Raw genomic sequence first — 18,141 nt, forward strand, 5'->3', positions numbered from 1 at the left:
ACATGGTTCACTGGGCTTCTGCAAATGGAACCATCACCATCCTCCCTGACACTGCTCTCCCAGCTCTGCTGTCACAGGACTGCTTTTAATTCCCCTGGCAGTGCACAGGAAAGCTGAGATGGCACCAGACATCAGCCCTGCCTCATACCACAATAATCCATTGGCATTCAACATTGCAGACACACAGTTTTATAATCCAGAAAACTCTCTATATCCATGAGGAGAGCCCCATCTTTTTCCTGAGAGAGATTCCAGTATGTGCAAACAAGGAGAACTCACTGGAACTGCAGGTTCGCACATCCCACCTAAAATATCACTGTGAGTAATCTCCATCCCAAGCACTTGAACACTTCATAGAAGGCTGGGCAGGATTATCCCTGAGGCACAGCAAGGAGCTGTAACAGCCTGAAAGCTGAAGCACCACAGACCTGATACAACAAGGGCAGTGTCTGTGAGGCCACGAACCTCCTGCTGAGGAGCTGAGTGTCCCCATTTCAGCAGGGCAGAGCTCGTGAGGAACACACACTGTAGGTACAGCACAAGGCACAGCCTCAGATTAAGGCTTTGGATACATAGAATTATTTTGCAGTTAAACTGAACGCTAGAAGTTTGTGAGCAACACCGAGCAGGTCAGAGACCACCCTCACTGCCCTTGGCAGGATAGCTGGGACAGGACCGTCCCCAGTGGTCCCTTCTAACCCCAGTGATTCTATGGTTCTTTGACCAAAATTTAGTAAAGCTTCAGCTTATTTTTGTGAGCTAAACTCGGCTGAGGTTTCGATAAAGCTCTTCTATCTTGTTACTCCAGTCCAGGTGCGTGTGCCACAGACACCGTGTCCGTGCTGCTGTTGGAAAGACAGTTAAATTCAGGAATGTGACACACACCGTAAGAAACTGTTAGACACTGTTAGTGCTACCTCAAGTGTGAGCAACTATACAGCTCTATAAATATGTACAAATATATAAAACTCCTAAGCCATCCCGGCCCGACTCCTCCGCAGCGCCAGCGCCCGCCCGGACCCTCAGCACGCGCCGCACCCGCGGAAGGGGCAGGACGAGCCTTGGCAACGTGATCCCCAGCGCGTGGGTGACGGGCAGGAGCCGCGACCAATCAGCGCCGGGAACGGCGGTACGGCGACCAATGGGAGGGCGTGGGGGGGCGGGTCGGGCGCGCGCGCCGGGAGCCACGGTAACGCGCGGGCCGCGTGCGGGGACCGCGGGCCGGGAGAGCTGCGGCCTCGGCCCGTCCTGCCCCACCGACACCGCCAACATGAAGATCGAGGAGGTGAAGAGCACCTCCAAAACGCAGCGCATCGCCGCCCACAGCCATGTCAAGGGGCTGGGGCTGGACGAGAGCGGCGCCGCCAAACCGGCGGGGGCCGGGCTGGTGGGGCAGGAGAACGCGCGGGAGGTGAGCGCGGGCTGGGCCGTCGCAGGGATGGTGACAGTGCCCCAGGTGTCACGGGGAGTAATCGGGCTGTGAAAAGCAACGAAACCGGCCAAAAGGCAAGAGGTTTGCTGCAAACGGGGATTGGAGCTGCCGTTCCATCCCGGTGCCCGGCCCCCGGCGTTGCTGTATCGTAGAGGCATCATAAAATCAGCATAGTTAGGGTTGGAGGGGACCTTAGAGATGATGCAGTTCCGACCCTCCTGCCGCGGGCAGGGACACCCTCCCCGGACCAGACTGCTCTGAGCCCCTGCGAGCCTGGCTGTGGAACAGGATCTGTGGTGGATCTGTGGCTCAGGCAGCCGAGCTTTGATTTCCTGCCTTATTTTCAAACCTCGCTGTCTGCGTGGAACGGAGGGAGGGGCAATGGATGCGGGGCTCTTAGGCTGTTTTGTTGTCCGTGATTTTTAATGTGTGTGTCATGTAAACTGATTGTAGGAAATAAGTTTTACTGATTCTGCAACCCCTTCTGTGTGCCAGAAATCGGAATCCTCCTTATTTTTAGTGGGATTGCAAAACTGACTAAGTAGTCCTGGTAATAGTGGAGCAAAGGATATTATAGCTTGTGTATAGATATTATAACTTGTGTTAACGCTGTGAATACTTAACTTACAGGCATGTGGGGTTATAGTGGAGTTAATCAAAAGCAAGAAAATGGCTGGCAGAGCTGTGCTGTTGGCAGGACCTCCTGGAACTGGCAAGGTATTATTTTTCTATTCTGGTATGAAATAAAGTATTCCCAAATCTATTTTATTTTCATTTGTTGTCAAAACCATTTTAGGGTAGTTGGTACATAATGTTTTTGTCTATTGGAATTTTTCTTCATCAATGCATTGACATAGTTTCCTGCTGTTTATTTTGATTTTTGCCATGTCATCAACACTGGCAATACCCACTGATGTGTTCAGCATCATTAATGTGAAACCACCTCTTGTGGGTTACCAAACACATGGATAACACAAGGTCTGAAAAAGTTAATTTTATATTAAAACCTGAGTAGCTTTTGAATTCTTTATTTTGTTCCCCATTCTGTTTGAGGCTTTTTACGTTTATAGCAGATATCAAATTCCAGTGCACAGCATTGTGTCTTTAAAGTTTTTCTAAGTCTTTGGTCAAAGTCTTGTGTTTTAGGGGAGGGTTGTTTATATGAGAAATACATGTCAGACAGAATAGTCCTAACATTGCATTGATAGTTGGTGTATGGAAGGTGTTGTGGTGAGAAAAGTTAACTGTGCAGAAAGAATCCTTTGCTAATTCTCATCCAAATTAATGTGTGGGGTTTGTTTTTTGTTGTTTTCTTTTTTCAAAGACTGCTTTGGCTTTAGCTATTGCTCAGGAACTGGGAAGCAAAGTTCCCTTTTGTCCTATGGTTGGAAGTGAGGTCTATTCCACTGAGATCAAGAAAACAGAAGTTCTAATGGAAAACTTCAGGCGTGCAATTGGTAAGTTTCAGGAAAATGGAAGAGATGAGTATTTGCATGATACATATTTGTTTTGTCCCAGTAATCTAAACAGGAAAAAACTTTCAGTGGGCATGGTGTTCTCAAATTATTTTATACTTAGTTTTTCATTGCTGATCTTAATTTAGTGAGTCTCTTCCACACTTAGGGGACTCAGGCTTTCTGTTTATAAACAGTAATTATTGCTTTATGGTTTATTCTACTTCCCCCAATTCTCCACTTGTCCTCCACGTTCACCTCCTTGTGACTCTAAATAAAGCTGAAAAAAGAATATTTTTAGTTTCTTACATTAGCAGAAATACTTGTAGACAGAAAAATGCTTTCTCCTTTTTTACTTTAGGGATGTCACCCTACTAAACAAACAGTCTTAATCAGAGGCTCCCAAATGGCAACTTTAAGCTGACTTGCTATTCCAGCGAGCACAAAGAAAGTTCCACCAGCAAAATAGACACTTTAACTTCATGTCTTCCTCAATTCTGGAGTGCTTTTACAAGTTTGATGTAAATTGGTTTAATTTGCAGCACAGCCTCAGTGACAATCTAAAATCTGTCGTACAATCATTGCTGGCAGCTGATAAATGCAGGTAGAAATAGCCCTTGTTTGTGTAAGGATTGGCTAAAGACAGCCCAGCTGATTTTAGTCCTGAACATATTAACAGGTGATTTTCCTGCTTCTGTGCCGTGTTTCCTCTTGCAATTCGTCTGGGTATTTGGCAGCAGGAAGGTGAAGAAGTCCCTCAGTTCTCCAGTGGAACAAAAGTATTCCATTGACTTGTATAAGAAAGCAACTCTCAGTAGTCTCTGGTCTTCTTGTTACCATGAAAGTGGCAGGGCCTGGGGGAGGGAGGCCAGAGACTCAGCAGTCTGCAAAGTTTCCTTGATGTGATGAAGTTCCCTGTCAGAGGTTTGGAAACCTGAACCGGCAGATGAAACTTCTGCCATCCATGTTGTCATTTCTAGAGACAGCAGTATTTTAACTCTGAGGTTTAACAGCCAGGTACATTGTTAGTTCACTGCATTCCCTGAATGTCAGTAGAGAGACACTTCTAAACAAATATTAGTGTTCATGAAAGATGGAACTTCTTTTATTCCCTTCTGTTGAATTCCATGTCACATTTTAATAACACAACCTTTATTGAATATTTTTATCAGTGTAAAAAGAAAAATCTCTGAAATATTTTAAAGGACAAGTAACCACCATTTCTTGTAATAAAACACTTTCCAATTGGGTTTTAGTCCCAGGTAGGTTTCAGCTTCCCTGCTTGGTAAAGAAATAATTTGCAAGGATTCATTTAAAAAAAATATTTTGTACACACAGTGCAGCATCAGCTGTGACTGGGTGCAAGAGAAGTTCCAGCTCACATGTCCATCAGTACATTAAGTATTCATTTAAGTTGTTTTGATTTTAGTTTGTATGTTTCTTTAGCAGGTTCTGTATATATCAGGTTCTGATACATCATCTGTTGCTCATATCGTGCATTTTACTTCCAGGGCATTTAGCCAACTCAAGTTTTAAAAATTATCAGAGATGTTAACATCAATTTTAAATCAGTGGTTGTTTTGGGGGGTTGTTTTGTTTTGTTTTGTTTTTCTTGGAAACTGCTACAGAGTCTGACTGGTTTGGACCCATCACTGTAGAAGGAAGCAGGAGTGACTGAGTTTACAGAATCTTTGTTATTGACAGTCATACAATAAAAGACTTTATGTAGTCTCATGGCCAGGTACTGTTTGAAATATAGTAGAGAGTTTATAATATGTAAGAAATATAAGAGGACAGAGTGGGAAACGAGGACATGGAATTGTTGTGTGGGTTAAAAGAAACGTCATCTGAGGGAGATTAATCCAGTATAGAGCTCATTAGCAGCTGGTGAGGATGATGACGGCAGCTGATGTTGAGCTCAGGTGCAGTAAAAATAAGTGCTGGAATAGCCACTTAAATAGCATAACTGCTCCAGATTGTAACTGCCAGTGAATCAAACAAGCACTGTTTCACTCCCCAGCGTGCTGTTGAATGAAAATATGAAATAGCCCACAGTTGCTGCCTTGGACTTGTGTCTGATTTGTGAGTAGGAGATTTCTGTCTTTAAGGAGTCTTTTGAAAATGAAGTTCATAGTCGATCTGTGCTAATTGATTTGAAGGCAAAGGATAATCAGCAAGTTCAAAGCATCAAGTACCTTTGTTCAAATAATGTTAATCTGTAAATATTTTCTGCAGTCACATCTCTGTGAGCACATTAGTCTGGATGAGAGGCAGGCTTTGGAGGCAAATCCCTGAGTTGCCCTTGCTGGGTCAGGTTGGACTTGTGCTGTGAAACGGACTCGTGAGCACATGAACTGTATTATTTTCAGATGAACTGAAGCTGGAAGATGTGCTTTAGCAACATACAAACCTACCCAAACACAAACAGACTTCCTTTTTCAGAGTAAAATACAACTTGTCCTGAAAGTTCAAAAGCAAAACAAAAAGCACAAGCAAACCTGTGAATGTCCAGTTTTTGTGGCACCATCAGTTACACTGTACAGATTCTCATATTGCTTCACATTCCTTACATATGAGCCTATGTGATGCAGCCTTGTCTAGGTCTGTTTTATAACTCAGAGATTCACCAATTTTTTGTCTGATGTTTCAGCACACCTGAAAAACAACTTTAAAAATTACTGAAATTGACTTTATATACAACTTGTACATATGTATATATGTAATGCTAAAATAAGAGAAAGTAAACATTTCTTACCATGATATCCACAGTTAACTTATTTCTTGCATTTCAAATACTGCTGAATTTGGGCCCAGCAGAGGGAGACAGACTCGTGTATGTCAGTTCTTTATAGCCCCTATCAGCAGCTCGAGATTACTGGGGAAGTGTCTGATCTATTTCAAAGCAAAATGAGAAGTTACAGAACAAGGAAAGTTTTATAAAGTCCTAATAGCCTCAGACTGGGCAGGATGACTTCCTTATATCTTGTTACAGCCCATTCATTATTTTTGGTATGGCATGTGTGTCTCATAAAATACTTTATAGAGTCTTTTCAGATGTGGGTTCTTTGAACTTCTGTGTAGTTCGAACATGTGCATAATTGTAGTGGTGGTGACGGTGTTTTTCTTTGGAACAGTCTAACTGTAAAACTCTTCAGTTCTATATTATTCGTCAATTTAAAATGACTTTGCTCATTACAATAGTTGTGATTAGAATAGAAGATACCCAGATATGGTGGTGATTGCTTGGCTGTCTGAAAAATAACAAAGGAAGGGATGTCATTGTAAGCTATGTTGAAATAGTTTTAGATTATAGCAGTTTCTGCTAAATTTTATCTAGCTTACCTTTTGCTATTAACTTGAAAAATATTTTAAATGATACATCGTCATAATTCTTTGGTGTTCTGACACAATGTGTGTTAACCAATTTTTGTTATTTTTAACTCAGTAGCAAAAATAAAGACTTTAATGAAGTTACTTTTTTCTTCTGTCTTTCTGCTAACTTTGCAGGGCTTTTTCTGATGTTCCAAAAGTTGTGTAAAACTTGCAGTTATATTAATGTCACTGGTTTTCAGAAGATGATCCGTCTCTTTGGCTTTCACATAGGGGAACATTCAAGCAAATCCCCTTTTTGGGGTAGCAAAAAGAGAAAAGGTCCTGACACCTGCTTGAAGAGCTAATAATAATGAATGGAAGAAATTAATTTCTAAGAGTTTAAGAAACCTCTTTGCAGGTCAGAACGAGCTTTCATTCTGATGACACAGGATGGATATACTTACTTAATACTGAAGAAGAGAACAATAATTCTTCTTTCTACCTTTAGAAGTAAAATATTGCCATGAAATGTAATACAGCCTAATAATGTTACATTTTGTTGATAGTAAAGCAGCAGACCCTGAGCATATATGGCCCTTGATTTGTGTACTGAAACTATTTAAACAATTTTTTGCAGGGCTGAGGATTAAAGAGACCAAGGAGGTTTATGAAGGAGAAGTCACAGAACTAACTCCGTGTGAGACTGAAAATCCTATGGGAGGGTATGGCAAAACCATCAGCCACGTAATTATAGGACTCAAAACTGCAAAGGGAACCAAACAGTTGAAGGTATGTGTGATAGAGTCCCAAAAATTAAGTATTTCAGGTTTGCATCTTCTATTTTTAGCACTTCTTATTTCCATTTCAAGCTCTTGATCCCCATGTCTGTAGAGTGGGGAGGTCAGGAGACTGTATGTACAGTCATGTACATATATATCTACTTTATGTAGGATATTGAGATGTTAATCTTGTCTCCTACTCATTGAAATTTTGGATAAACCCATCTCTTGGTGAGCAGCCCCTGTTATTGTTCTGTTCAGTACACACTTGTATGTCTTCCATGAATTAAAGGTGAGTTTAAGCAGGAAGAGGTCCTGATGCAGTTTTGTAGATCACCAGTGCCACAGAAAAATGGTCTGAATTGGGAATCTGAGCTCTGTCTGTCTGTCTGTGATACACTTGCTTTGATCCTGGCAATGAATTCATGTTCATGATAATAAACAGGAGAAAGCTTGTTTTGTTTTCTTTCCCTGATTCTCAACCAAATTTTTGAGGGTAGTTTTGGGAAATCTTGCCTGTTTCAGAATAAATTGTTCTTTCTGTCACATCCCTTCTTTCTGCGTGGGGGAGATGTGCTCTAGTGAATATTTGATAGAGAACTGGAAATTGAGCTGGTGTGCTTCCAGCTCAGGCCCACTTTGCCTTTGTTTTCTTGTACAAGTCTCCATTCAATTTCCCTGTCAGACTGTGAGAGAACTGAAAGCTGTCTCTGTTGTCAAGTATCATCTTGCATTTGTTCACTTTGAAAACAAAACAAAGAGCAAAAGTGAATAAACATGTACCTAGAGAAACAAAAGCATCAAATATGTTCTACACCCCCTCTCCCTCACACAGCTCCACAGAGGGTAAGGACTCAAGAAATCAAGTAACATAATTCAATGCTACACCCAGATTTTTTTATAAAAGTTTTGCTAAAAAGCCAGGGAAGTGCTGCTTCATAGGTGTAAATATATTGTCACATTACACAAAGGTGTATTTTGTAATAGTAACTGGTATCATTATGTTTCTGGCACTGTCACTTCATTTGGATTTTTTTTGGTACGACAGCAAGTTCTGTGCATTGTTCAGGTTTATTCTCCATCCCTTCTTCAAGTGTTACAGCTTTATAAAATCCTAGAGGTATTATTGGGGTGAGTTGCAGTTTAATTTTGTCTTGTGGGAGTGAGCTTCAGACTGAATTTCTTTACCTTGATTACCATAACAATATGGATCTGTTGTGACCAGCTCTGCTGTTTGCTTGTCTCCAGCTGGACCCGAGCATATTTGAAAGCCTGCAGAAGGAGCGAGTGGAAACTGGTGACGTTATTTATATTGAAGCAAACAGTGGAGCCGTCAAGGTAAAAGAAAAGTTCTATACTTTTATGCGTGTGTGTGTTTCTTGGAGACCTTTCTTTGCCTTTGTCAGAAGGCCTTCTGATTTATTAACCTTAACTGACATGAAATGGTTACATGGAAATTTTAAGAAGGGCCCAGTGCTTTCCTTATCTTGGGAAAAAAAGTCTCTTTTGAACCAAAAGAACGTGATGATCTGGTTCACAATTAAGGTCATCTGGCAAGGAAGCTATCACTGATGCTGTCTGGATGAGTTTTCTTTTCTGTAAGATCAAGACATCTTTCAGGGAAGAACCAAGCAACTTTACTCATTTTCAGGCTGACATGTGCAGCGTATTTAATCTTTCTTTTATCGCTCTGGTATTTTCTCCACAAGATATATACATGTAGAAGGGAATACTGCATTAGTTAGCATTCTTTTCATATCTGATTTAGAAAGTAGTGTACTGTGCTACTTGCTGTTTAATGGATGAGCATAATATTTTGTATCATATAATAAATCACCCACCTACAAAGGAGTCTTGAACAGTTCTCCCAATCTCTGGTTAATCTGCTGGATTTGTCCTTTAGTAAGAATTGCATACGGTTAAAAAGAAGCAGAGAGAGGAGTGGAATATTCTTGCCACTGAAAATATCAGGTGTTTTTCAACAGAGTTTTTGAGCTTTGATCATGAGATAGCTTATGCCTGTTGCTGAGCAGGGAGTGGGATGTCTGAATTGTTAGCTGAAGCTTGTCAGAACTAGAATTGTGAACTAAGCCCTTTATCAAGTTTGTGTCACTCAAGGTTTGGGCACTGAAATTAATTCTATACCTGGGTTTCTCTTCTTTGCTGTTCCTCAGAGGCAAGGCAGGTGTGATATCTATGCTACGGAATTTGACCTTGAAGCTGAAGAGTATGTTCCCTTGCCTAAAGGTGATGTGCACAAGAAAAAGGAAATTATTCAGGATGTCACCCTGCATGACTTGGATGTGGCCAATGCTCGACCTCAGGTATCTGACTTCACAGAGTAAGACTTTACAGGAAAATTATTTAATATAAATGTGATGGTTACAAGAATAATTGAGGTGTAGAAAGTTGAGCTGTCCTAACTCGCCCTCAAAGATTCCACTGCAGGAAAAGCAGAAGGTGTTACACCCTGAAGGCCAGTCTGCCTCTTCAGGGAAGTGATGCTGCAGTTCATTACAGGTTAAACATTCAGGTGCTGTGTTGGGGTTTGTTCACCTGGTCAGGGAATATTTATCAGAATACTTATCCTAGCACTACAGAGAACAGTCTTAGAGCTATGGCAGAGCTTCCACACAGGTATTTGGGATCTGTTGCCCTCACAGTTAAATGTATAATTTAGACCCAGTTCTCCTTCCCTCCACCACTGTGCCCCATCCCTTGCAGAAAAAATGGCAATGTGGGCTGTTCCCCTTGACCAGGACAAGAGATGATGAGTTTCTCTCCAGAAGGAAAGCTGCCTACAATGTGAGGTAGCAGCAGCCAGACCTGCATAATTTATTTTACTAACAGTTCTAAATGCAGATTAATATATTCTGCTCTGTGTTTATAGTTTTGTGGCTGTGAAATGGAAACTGCAAGCACTATGATGAAAGGTGACTTAAGTATTTTTGACTGCTGTGGACTCTGTTGATGCCCCTGCTTCCTTCAGAAATGTTTTATAACCACTTGCTAAACTTCTTTGTGAATTTCAGTAGAGCTCTGCATGTATTACAGCAAAAAAAAATCAGAAAATAGGAGAATGACTCCTTGCTGTATCTTAACATAAATCCACTATTGAGGGAATTCTATGTCAGAAACAAAAGCCACTAACAAGTTTAAAGGCTGGAATCCCTACAGTATAATAATATATCCCCTTAATCTCAATTTCAAAATCAACTTCCGTATTTACAGAATCATCTGATAAAAATCATGGTATTCAAAAATCTTAAAACTCAGAGTAATTGTTCTGGTGTTAACAGGTTGAACACCTCTCATGCCTGCAAGCAATCTGAGAGTCTCTTTGCTGACAATTTTATTCTTAATGAGATTCTCTGTGGCAATTTTTTAAAAAGAAAATACCTGATTTTGGTGTTTTATGCTCTCCAAATGAGCAAGGCTGAAGAAAGGGTAGCTGGGTGATTATGTTTAGAATCCTTCTGTGGTGATTTAAAAGACTGCTGGTATAAAGGATCAAGGTAACTGTGAGAAACAGTTTCTTTAACCAATTCCTGATTTATAAAATTTTCAAGTTACGTGCTCATCTGTAACTTTCATTTCCTAGGGAGGACAAGACATCCTTTCTATGATGGGACAGTTGATGAAGCCGAAGAAAACTGAAATTACTGGTATGAATCCTGCATGGTATATTTAGACCAGCATAACCTATGTGTTAGAAAAGGATTAAAAATAGGGTTACTCCTTCAGGATCTCCACATGTATGCCTACATAATACTTGTTCATAAATATTCAGATGTCAAAAAGCAGTGATACAGCTGGTAGAATTTTAATGGCTGGAGACAGTAGAAGTTACTGTTTTAGAGGTAAAATATATACTGTGCTCTGCACTCCTCTGCTGGGGAGAAAGGTCAGAACACCAGTGCCTTCCCCCCTGTCACAACATTCCTGCCACAGAGCGTGAGGTTCACATTTTCAACAAAGAGCCAAACTGAACAGCAATAATACACAAAATCTAAGAAGTGTTGTTAGGATGTATTCTTATGTGAAACAACCATACTGAATTTCAGTGTAGTGAAATGGCACCTCTGTAGCAGCTGTCTAAGGACCTGATGCTCCACATGCACTGCTGCTCTTCCTGCCTACAGATCATCAGAGGAAACAATATCTACAGGGATCTATTTTCCTTTTGCTTTTAAAGAAATGATATTTCACTGACTGTCTAAATTTAGATCAAAATCTGTTTCAATACCTAATTGAATGCTGATCTTTTGAAGTATTTTGTCTGTCCCAGAGGTTCCTTTGTTTATTCTAAAGTCAGATTTATCAGTGTAACATCTTACATAGCTTTGAGATCTGTATGTTCATAGGAACTTACATAGTCATTTTTTATCTTTTTTGGTTAAACACAACTTCTTTGCTGAAATACAGTAGCAAGATTTCATTCTTTCAGTGATGTTCTTGGAAATTTTAGTAAGTCTCATGTTTTAAACTGAGGTTTGACTGACTTCACCCCCTGTCAGATTCGCCAAATTCACAACAATGAATATTTCACAAGCCTGGTGAGGAGACAGACCACCCCAATTAAGTGTGAGAAGCTCAGTGTAGGTTGTCACAGAGGTTTTCTTTGTGGCAGTAAAATGCTAAACTATGAAAAAATTCAAGGAGAATTTTCCTTACTTTAAGCCTTACCTACTGTTCTATAGTTGAGTAGCAGAACAGTTAACCTTTTCTTTTTGTTCTCAGACAAACTTCGAGGAGAGATAAATAAGGTGGTGAACAAATACATCGATCAAGGCATTGCAGAGCTAGTCCCAGGTGTGCTCTTTGTGGATGAGGTTCACATGCTGGATATTGAATGTTTCACATACCTGCACCGAGCGTTGGAATCCTCTATTTCCCCCATTGTCATCTTTGCTTCCAACAGAGGAAACTGCATTATCAGGTATGATGCCTAAAGTTGAATTTTCCAGTTTGCATTGGTCCCTAAACCTTGGAATTAGCTGCATCAGTAGAGTTACAGTCTTTGAAGGCTTTTGTCTCTCACACTGATAATCCCTGTGATAATCCCCTGCATGGTTTGCAAGCTGCATCAATGCTCAAAAATTGCTCATGAGCTTCATGATGGGACAAGCATTTAATGCCAGACTGAGATAAAGCAGAATGGAATTCCTCCTTTTATTTCCACTAACACATCTCCTTCTCTAATAGCTTCTGAATTGTCTTACTTCCTGGGTGATCTGTGACAGATTTGTACCATTCTCATTGTATACCTCAACATACCTGTTGCCTGCCCATTAGGGACATCAAAAGCACCAGAGCTGCAAACCTCCACTATCACAGTTTCCTGCTGCTTCTGGATTATTTTGCTGTTTGCTATCCTAATTGCATCAGACTTCAACCTCTTGTTCCTGTTAAAGTGTGTTGCAGTTCAGATTCTCCCTCTTCCTTCTGCACTGGTTTGGCTTTTTGTGTTTTTTCAGTCTCAACAACTAACTTGTTTTCCATCTCCACTTCATGCCTCCACTTCGACATTTTGCACCCACACAATGCATTCTTTCCACATTCAGTAAAAGTGCTCTCCTCTTTCAGAGTCTTCTGTAAGTTCTACTGCTAATTTGTGGTCTAGGTCTAATTATGTCTAAACAAGCTGTGATTAGCAACGATTGCTACTCTTTAAATTAATTTAATTCAGCTGTGTAACCAGCTTTTCCTTTCTCTCATAGTGGCTCATCTGGTATTAATCTTTCTCTGTTTGCACTGCTCAGAAGTGAAGGTGATAAGCCCTTCAGAAGTGTTTAAGGTGGACATTGCAGCATTCTCTTTGCAAGGGCATAAAAAACTGTCTTGTAGAAGTAGAGGAAGCAGAGTTCTGTCCACATGGATTCACTGCAGAACTTTTTATGAAAAAAATGTTTTAAGAAAGGAAGTTTTCCATATAATAGAAATCTAATTTTGAAGGATGAGGGCCAGAGCTGCAATGCCTAAATACTAGCACTGAACTTAGAAATATTCTTTACCATCACTTAACTGTTTTTACTGCAATCTCTATAATTCTGATTACATCTGGGTGTCTTTTGACTTCACAGCAAATTGTGGTAGTCTTGGAAAATCAAGAGTATTTGTGTCTGCAGACTTTGCTGTTGGGTGTTGCACATCAAACAAATAAAATTATGGGGGTCTAGATCCTACTCTGATCTTCATGCACAGACCTCACTTCTCAATTTGCTGGATTGCAAACATGGGATGTCAACCACTGAAGTATTCACTGGAGGGGTGGGGGAAAGGATGGAACAGAGTAATGGCTTGTTGAGCAAGAGGGGATTTTCTCCAAATGGATGATAGTGTATATAATTTCTATTGATACTGCTAAACAACTTAATAAGAATGATTTCTTCCTTACTGGAACATACCTTGGAATATTATATATTGTGAGATACAACGCAGGAAAGCATGAGGAAAGCACCTCTAACTATATTAGAGTGGCATGTTGAAAAGCTCCAGAAATAATAGTATTTGTTTCCCTTGGGCTCTCCAGTATGAGCTTCAGACTGAAATGTTTCCTGTCTCTGTCCAGGGAGTGTGTTTGTGTCTCTGCAAGACATAGAATAGTTGTAAACTAGTAGATGTGTAGCTACTTTTTACTGATTCCAGTCAAATCTGTACTGGCCTCAGAATGGTATCAGATTCCTTCTGTTTGGTTTCTCCTTTAGAGGCACAGAGGATATCGTGTCTCCTCATGGAATACCATTGGACCTGCTGGATAGAGTAATGATTATCCGAACCATGCTGTATACACCCCAAGAAATGAAGCAGGTACGTGCAAATCCCCAGAGTTCTGCTCAGTTTCTGCCTATTCTGTTGCTGTAGAGTTGTTTGTGGTCACCAGGGCTTGTGGCAGAAAGCATCCCACTTCTAAATGCCTGCTGCTTTGGGAGCCAGTACAGTGAGCTGGTTAAAACTGCATGCAGCTTCTCTGTTTGATTCCCACCCAGGAGTTGCTAAACATATCTATAGCTGGGATCTCACTGTCATGAAATGGCATGAATTGTTAGCTGAAGTGACCTCATGCAAAAGTGTTCTTTCCATAGTTGGCAGTTTCCAGCAGGTAGTGCTTTTTCAGTTGGTATGAGATGAAATGTCACGTCTTGGGACCTTTGGTCTCAGACCTCAAGCTTTTCCCTCACATGAGAAATGAGAGGGATTGAAGAGTACAGGTGCATTTTGCCTCTGTGCCTGTACTGTATCTTTAACCTACTGGGGCTGTCCCCTGAAACAGGATTTTCATGTTCCTAGTCAAGTCTGGAAATGTAAGCACAGCAAGTGTTGCAGAGATACCTTTCCAAATGCCTGGAACTTTTCCTGTGGGGCCATCCCAATGTATTGTGTATCGATTATAATGCTTAGTGCCATTATGATACATTGTGTCAAAGATCCCCCCTCATTAGCGTCTCAATGCTATGAAGTGACACAATGCAGAAGACGTTACGGTTTACCATGTCAATTCTTTGTATTATTTAAGAGATAGTGTCAATGGAGGAGAGCCTTGTCACAAGATAATAGTCTCCTGCTGCTGGATAAGTGCCAAGGTGAAGCCTAGGCGTTTATCGAACATAAACCTAGAGGAAAAGCTTCATTTCACTTGGTTTGCTTTTCACAGCTGCTGTTGTGAGCTGTTCTCAGGATGATTTTTTTATACGTAGGACACTTTAAGGCATTGTGATTTAGATTGCAGTAGAAGCAGCCCAGTGATTTAACAATACAATTAGGTTTAGTCTGTATACAAAACAAATTTTTAAGTGTGACTTTTATTCAGTCTGGGATATTAAAGACTGTCTGGACTTCCCTGTAAGTGAATTCTGTGTAGTTAGTGCTGTATTACTGTGCAGATAATAAACTGCTGAGAGCTGATTTCTGAGCTGCTGACTCTCAGAAGAGCTGAGTAAGTGCTGTGATTTCCTCCCTCCCCAGGGGTGAAGGAAAGTAAGTGTTTACAGTAGCATTTCCTAAAGCTAAAAATAGAGTCCAGAAATTATGTCCCATAAATCATGTTGTCAGAGTCAGATAATCTCATCTTCCCTTAAATTAAGGCTTTTGAGAAGAGGAGGAGCTATTACACTTAACTTTGTTTTCTAACTAAATACAGTTGGGTGAGTGTTTAAACATAAGACATCCATAAATTTAGTTCTCTATTTTTCCTCCCATTTTCCTTTCCTATTAGGAAGAACTTTCTGCTGCTGATGTTTCTGTGTAAGACTCTTTGCCCTGGTCTTTCACAGTTGATTTTTTTCACTGCACAGAATCTGTTTGTGGATCTACTGAAAGCTTTTCATAGCCAGTTCAAAGTATTTCTTTTTGTGTTGATCAAGTAGAAATCCCATTGTGTAGCACTGCTCTGACAGCAAGACCCACAGTTATCTTAGTGCAACCAGAACAGGGAAAAAAATTCACTTTTATGCATATTCTAGTCAGGTATTGTTGTAATCAAACATTTTACGTATGTGTGTGATACTAGAGGTTATAACTGAGACATTTTGTTCCTAATGTATTTTACCTCTTAAATAGTTACTCTCCTATTCCATAGATGCATATATGAGCAAACTGCTGGGTTAATGGCTTGAGTCCCAAGCTTTCTGTAAGGTTGCATCAGGCTGATAGATAAAAAAGTTATTTTAAAAAGGTTGTTAAAGATGTGGCATTCAATATATATTGTTTCTAGCAGAGGAAGAACAAAGTAACCTTGTGTGAATGAAAGGAAAGTGATTTTCAGGTGATCTAAAAGTTAAAATCTTCAATCTGAAATTGCAATTTGCAGCAGGATTGCCAATATTCAGTATTAATATCTTAGCACGAACTTCCTTCCATTTCAAGCCCCTCTCTTACTCTCTTCCGTACTCTGGCTCTTCAAGTGCATTTTTATGGCTTTAATTTAAACGAGTGCTTCTTGATATCTTGTTTACAAAGCTGCCAAAGTGAAAAATACCTGTATTATATGAGGCTTGCAGTTCCAGAGTTATCTCAGCACTACAACACAACATCATTATCCAGTCTGCCCCTTATCACTCAGCTGGTAATACGGACTACCGAGGGACTTGTGCCACTTTTGTTACAGCTTTATATGCTCAGGCTTATTGGTGATATCTTCTCTCCAACTTTGTAAAGATCTTCAAACTGGCACAAGCCTGAGACTGTTCTTGAAAGATTAGATTCATTTTAGTGATTTTTTTTTTCTTCTTGCAGGAATAGGTGAATCACAGAAAGTAACTTTTTGATTTATTTTACTATCTTCTTGTCAATTGAATAAAAAGTGTGTTGTGAGCTGCTAAGGAAAGGGTGTAGCTTTCTGCAGGGCTTTTTGGAGGGCTGTGCTGTATAGCAGCACTGTTACACTGCAGAATTCAGTAACTGGTGTGGCTGCTCACAAGACTCCAGCTACTATTTGTTTAAGTTCTCTTTTTCTGCTCCTTATTAGTAGATAAACTTTACTAACCATGCAGAGTTACCATGAAAGATTAGCAGTACAGATGTGTAACTCTACCTGCCTTTTGTGATAATAGTTTTTTCAACATTGTATTTGCCTGTTCAAAGACTTAGAATTCTACAAATTCTGGTTTAGTGGTAAGTTACACCAGGGTAAGTTCACACTGTCTTATTTTATAGCATGTCTCATCTCTAAGCTGACAGTTTCAGTAAGTAGTTTAGCACGTTAATTGTTTAGGCTGGTACCTCTCTTATTTTTCCCAACAGATCACAAAACTTCGTGCTCAGACAGAAGGAATTAATATCAGTGAGGAAGCTCTAAACCACTTAGGGGAAATTGGTACCAAGACAACCTTAAGGTAAGTTAGGCACACTTTTCTCTTAAGCATGACTGGGTCTAAAAGCACTCCCTGTAGGATAACTCACTCTTGGAAGCAAGACAAACCTCTCCCTTACAATAATGTGGTCTATTAGGAACAGTGCTAACATAAAAAAGAGTGGTAATCCTCATCCTTCCTTCTTTAAGGAATGTGTGTGCTGGAAGGCTTGCTGACTTTTCATACTGCTGGTAGAGCTGTGTGTTCCCTAACAAAAGTCCCACCCCTACATATCTTCAGTTCCCTGGGATGCACTGAATTGTAATTATTCATCTGCCTCTGTTTGATCACAGGTACGCTGTGCAGTTGCTGACCCCAGCTAACCTCCTTGCCAAGATTAATGGGAAAGACAGCATTGAGAAAGAACATATTGAAGAAATAAATGAACTTTTCTACGATGCTAAATCCTCAGCAAAAATCTTGGCTGATCAACAGGAGAAGTACATGAAATGAAAAGCTTATCGTGTTAGATGCTTTGAAGTGGCTTTAACCCTTAGCCAGGACTGGCTTAGTTATTGAATGAGAAATGTTAATGGTTTGTCTCTTTTGGGACTGAAAAATATTTAAATGTTGGACTGCTGTGTCAGGACACAATTAACTATCAAGCGTTCCTATTTCATTATCAACTATAAGATGCTCCATGATGTGTGTGTAACATCTTAGACTCCCTTTTTGTGAGTGTATATGAAATTAATAGCTCTTGACCCATCGGTTTTGTCTTTAGATTTTGTTACATAAGAGCTATAACTGAAGTTGATGTTTAAGAACAGTCTATTTTCTTTATGAATGTTGTTTTAAAATAGTTTCCTTTCACAGATGAGAACTTTCTTTTTTTGAATCAAAGTTTGTCTGAAGTGCTTTATAATAAAAAATGTCAAGAATATTGGAAGTGTGCCTATGGTCTCTCTGGGTCTTGATCTGCCTAAAGAAATAGTCAAAATAAGGTGGACTTAAAGCTCAACATGAGTAAAATGAATCTGCAATATCTGCAGCAAATGGAAAAGCAGTATTGGGACCTTTTAGAAGTGTTTACTTTTTCATAGATTTTGGTTTTATTTTCTGAAGACTTCTTGGATAATGCAGAAATACATAATAGCAATTATCTTGGCCCTATTTAAAGCCTTTTCGCCAGAGTAACTTAATCTTTCTGTGGGTTTTCTTAAAGCAGATAAAGTAAAATTGCTTTCCATCATGATTAGCTATTTTTCTATTATCCCCACTTTATTGATCACCAAGGATCAGGAAAAATTTTCAAATCAAAAATGAAATCCTGCTCTGCACTGACTTTGTATGAACTTTGCCTTAGTCTCATG

General features: G+C 40.0%; 1 protein-coding gene across 1 annotated transcript; it reads left to right on the forward strand.

The window, feature by feature from the left end:
- The first annotated feature begins 1,180 nt into the window (after window positions 1–1,180).
- On the forward strand, window positions 1,181–17,711 carry RUVBL1 (RuvB like AAA ATPase 1). Its single transcript, XM_071550883.1, has 11 exons — window positions 1,181–1,411; window positions 2,063–2,149; window positions 2,757–2,889; window positions 6,836–6,987; window positions 8,226–8,315; window positions 9,152–9,301; window positions 10,579–10,642; window positions 11,718–11,916; window positions 13,685–13,787; window positions 16,719–16,810; window positions 17,122–17,711. Exons 1-11 carry the CDS (start codon window positions 1,271–1,273, stop codon window positions 17,279–17,281), a joined length of 1,371 nt encoding a protein of 456 aa, XP_071406984.1. The 5' UTR covers window positions 1,181–1,270; the 3' UTR covers window positions 17,282–17,711.
- Window positions 17,712–18,141: the final 430 nt, after the last annotated feature.

This window comes from Pithys albifrons, chromosome 3 (genome assembly GCF_047495875.1).
Source record: "Pithys albifrons albifrons isolate INPA30051 chromosome 3, PitAlb_v1, whole genome shotgun sequence".
NCBI classification, from domain to species: domain Eukaryota; kingdom Metazoa; phylum Chordata; class Aves; order Passeriformes; family Thamnophilidae; genus Pithys; species Pithys albifrons.

What these genes read in the sequence shown, in the direction of transcription:
- RUVBL1 (XM_071550883.1), top strand. Translation starts at nt 1,271, where the DNA reads ATGAAGATCGAGGAGGTGAAGAGCACCTCCAAAACGCAGCGCATCGCC. An exon ending in CAAACAGTGGAGCCGTCAAG is followed by an intron (nt 8,316 to 9,151) that starts GTAAAAGAAAAG and finishes GCTGTTCCTCAG; the next exon opens with AGGCAAGGCAGGTGTGATAT. An exon ending in GGTACCAAGACAACCTTAAG is followed by an intron (nt 16,811 to 17,121) that starts GTAAGTTAGGCA and finishes GTTTGATCACAG; the next exon opens with GTACGCTGTGCAGTTGCTGA.